The 4071-nt window shown below is 36.0% G+C and overlaps 1 protein-coding gene across 2 annotated transcripts in view; it reads left to right on the plus strand.

The window, feature by feature from the left end:
• The window catches only part of adcy1a (adenylate cyclase 1a), a 56640-nt gene that overhangs the window by 46703 nt on the left and 5866 nt on the right, over positions 1-4071 (plus strand). The window contains exons 16-18 of one of the 2 annotated variants that reach the window (XM_051139460.1): positions 305-520; positions 650-748; positions 3259-3373. In XM_051139460.1, coding sequence (XP_050995417.1) covers positions 305-520; positions 650-748; positions 3259-3373 — 430 coding nt within the window. The remainder of the gene's footprint in view (positions 1-304; positions 521-649; positions 749-3258; positions 3374-4071) is intronic. The other variant, XM_051139459.1, reaches the window with a different exon arrangement.

The raw sequence follows: 4071 nt of genomic DNA on the forward strand, positions 1-4071 counted from the left end.
CACTTCTGTATTTAAATGCGGTTGTCACTCCCAAAACTTTGCAGCGTGTACGTAGCCGATATGTCTACGTAGTAAATCAAATCCTTCTATTTCTATTTCAGAACAGCAGGAAAACCCCCATTTTATGGGGGTATGAACTACTGTGATGCAGTTGTATCTTTGATTTGAGATGGACGGGTCAATCTAACGTACTCTGCCTTTTAATATCGCCTGAAGTAAACTTTGTCAAATTCATGAGCATCGTGTGTCGTGACTAATTACCGTAGGCTTACCTTCTCTACCCGCTGTTAGATTTCCAGCTCAGCCTGGATCAGTGGTATCATCCCCTGAGGGTCTCATGACTCTTTCCTTTCTTGCTCTTTCACTGTTCCAGGACCTGTATTATCAGTCTTACTCTCAGGTGGGCGTCCTGTTCGCCTCCATCCCCAACTTTAATGACTTCTACATTGAGCTGGATGGAAACAACATGGGTGTGGAATGCCTCCGGCTGCTAAACGAGATCATCGCCGACTTTGATGCGGTGAGAATTTCTTGTCTCCCAGCCCGAGATATGTATGCTTTGGCTCAGTGTGTGATTTACCTTAATCCCACTCAAGGCTTCATTTATTTCTCCATCACACCATCTCTCTCTCTGTCTTTCTGTGTCTAGCTGATGGACAAGGAATGCTACAGAGACATTGAGAAGATCAAAACTATTGGCAGTACTTACATGGCTGCGGTCGGACTCGTTCCCACTGCGGGATCCAAGGTACACAGAGTGTGTGTGTATGTGTGCAAACACCACAGAAATCATTTTCTCAATCAGAATTTTTGCCTTGTTTCCCAGTAAAATGATCTTTTCAAACAATATATATTATTTATATATATTTTTTTAACATTTACCGGGCATTAATTTAAAAAAAAATACAGTCCAGAGATTAGTAATATTGTGAAATATTATTACAATTTAAAATAACTCTTTTCTATTTGAATACATTTTAAAATGTAATTTATTCCTGGATGCAAAGCTGAATTTTCAGCATCATCACTCCAGTCTTTAGTGTCACATGATCCTTCAGAAATCATTCTAATATGCTGATTTTTTGCTCAAGAAACATTTTTTATTATTATCATCAGTGTTGAAAACAGTTGCACTGTTTCTTAGTATGAATCTAACAAAATTTAGTGAGGTTAAAAAAAAAAATTATTTTACATAAAGTTATTTTTCTTATAATTTATTTTTTAAAAGTTTAGATATTTTACAATACAATTAATCAAATAAGTCCATGCCCTGTGTTTGTGAGGTCTTCAAAAGTAAGCGTATTAAGAGGGAACTTGTGTGCGCGTGTGCGGGCGTGTGTGTTTTTTCAAGGTAATCTCAGTTTGGGTGTATTTGCATTTGGCCTTGAAAGATGAAAATCATGTCATGGCACCACTCAAACCTGCCACTGCTTTGAAAGCAAAACTAATATCAAATGCAAACACACGTGCGTGTTTGTTTTTCTGTCATAGTGGACACTTTCCATTGACTTCAGTTATTTTTATACCGAGCTAATGATATTTTCTCCTAACCCTAAAGCTAACATAAACACAGCCCACAGCTTAATTAAAGGGATAGTTTACATGAAAATGAAAATTCTGTCATCATTTACTCATCTGTAAGTCATTCCAAACCTGTATTCATTTCTTTCTTCTGTGGAACATTGAAGAAGATATTTTGAAGAACGCTGGGAAACAAACCATTGACTTCCAAAAGACATTTGTCAAAATACCGTTAAGTTCCACAGGGAAAAAAGAAAACAGTCCTACACGTTTGGAACGACATGAGGGTGAGTAAGTGACGACAGAATTTTAGGTAAACAATCCCTTTAAAGCTCAGATTTCTGATTAGTGATATTAAATGATGTTCTGTCATCATGTATTCACCCTCATGTCACTGTAAACCTCTAGAATTCCTCCATGGAACATAAACAAAGATGTTCAGAATGTCTAAGCTTCTCTTTTCCATACACCAAAAGCAAGTGACCCTGAAATCCCATTTGCACTTCCTCATGTTTAAACTTACGAGACACACGATAACCAGTTTGACATCATTTATGGCAGAGGAACAATATCAGTCTGTTTTGATACAAAGCTATCATATGACTTCAGTAAACTTGGAGGGATGTAGAACAAACTAGTTTTATAGTGTTTTTGTGTCTGTTATGGAGCTTGACAGCTTCATGGTCACTATGCTATGTTGTTTTGGGGGAAAAGAGCAGCATGAGCATTCTTAAAAATGCCTTCTTTTGTGTTTCACAAAAAACAAAAACAAAAAAACAGTTCAGTAAATGATGTAGGGCTGTCTCAATTCAGTCAATTCAGTCTGAGTACTCGATTAAAAAAAAAAAAAAAAAAAAATACTTGACTGCAATCTTCCCATGTTGAGTAACTGGCAAAATACGGGAAGTGGCGCATTCCACAGAATTGAATCACTGAAACGCATTATTAGACTGTTTTCCAAGGCTGCATGATATATTAAACCCATTGAAAAATAATAATAAAACATAAAGCTATTGTGAATTCAGAAACGCTACGATTCGATAAAATTCGATAAATAAATATTATTTATATACGTGTAGGTTATGTACGTGCGTCTCAAAGCGGCTTTGTTCACAGTAAATCTCCACTCAAACTGTTATCATTTACATGTGTGGAACGTCTCCATTTCTGTGAGTTTGGGTTTATTATAACGTTCATCCGGGAACGCGACATGCGCTATTTCATCAGATTTGTAAGGTAAATCATTTATAAACCTAAGCAAACACAGAAGAATACACCATTATCTTTATGATATGCTAGCTGTTTATTGCGATTTCAAAATAATAGCTCAAACCCTCACTCTGAGTTTACATGTTTGATGTCCACATATTCAAGAAATTACAGTGGTTGTAGCATTTCTGTCATAAAGAAATGGCAAAATATTAAAGGTTAAGTGGACATTTGACTTAATTGTTGTTTTGTCAATTATTAAACAAGGATTAGATCGTGCAGTAAAGTGTAAAAAAACAATTTTAAAGGCTATTGTTAGTTTACCACACCAAAAAAAAAAAAATTGAATTATTGTTTATTGTAATAATTATTATTAATAATTATTGTTTACTTCTGACTACTCGATTGCCAAAATAATTGGTGACAGAACTTTTATTTTTGTTTTTTTGGCAGAAATATTCCCATATTATGATCATAAAATCATCCAACAATTACTCAGTTTATTATCATCATGTTCTCCTTGAATAGGTAAAGAAGTCCATTTCTGCGCACCTTTGCACAGTGGCTGATTTCGCCGTCGAGATGTTTGACGTATTGGATGCGATCAACTACCAGTCCTACAATGACTTTGTGCTTCGAGTTGGTGAGTGACTTTGTTAAAGCGAGGTGTCAGCTGTGAGTTAGTGTGTGTAAATGAGAGTGTGTGCTTGTGTATGAGTGGAGGAAATACGTCAGTAAGTGTGGACATCGCGCCGGACATCCCGCATCCAGTAGGATGTCCTGAGTGTAACATAATTTGCAGGGAACAGATTACATATAACAAACACACAGTTGCACAACATGCATTAACAGGGTACACCACATTCACACTTCTACTTAACAAAATAACAAAACATTCATGAATTCATACACCTCAAGCATTAGTGGTATGCTGCTGTTAACGTAATATCCATCCCTTTAGCTACAAGTTGCTGAGTTTTTTTTTTTTTTTTTTTTTTTTCGTGGGAAGACAGAAATCAGAAACTGAAGGTTTAGCACAGGGAGATGCTCAGAAAAACATACCCTCTACAAATCATTTTTAATGAGAAGGGCAGACAGAATGGAGAACTGGCCCAATCCTGTAAAACTGGCCCAAATGAGCAATCTGTAATTGCTTTTTTAAGCCGCATGACAAGTCGCATTTGCAAAATGTAAAATTGCTGTTACGAAAAGGAATTTTGCAATATACTAATGACAAAATGTAATAGCTTTTCCACCTCTGAAACACATTTTTGGCTGATGTAACCAAGGCCACATGGTAAGGAAGAATAATAAAAAGAAATTATAGAATTTATATTTAGG

The sequence above is a fragment of the Labeo rohita genome, chromosome 20 (assembly GCF_022985175.1).
Source record: "Labeo rohita strain BAU-BD-2019 chromosome 20, IGBB_LRoh.1.0, whole genome shotgun sequence".
In the NCBI taxonomy this organism is placed as follows: Eukaryota; Metazoa; Chordata; class Actinopteri; order Cypriniformes; family Cyprinidae; genus Labeo; species Labeo rohita.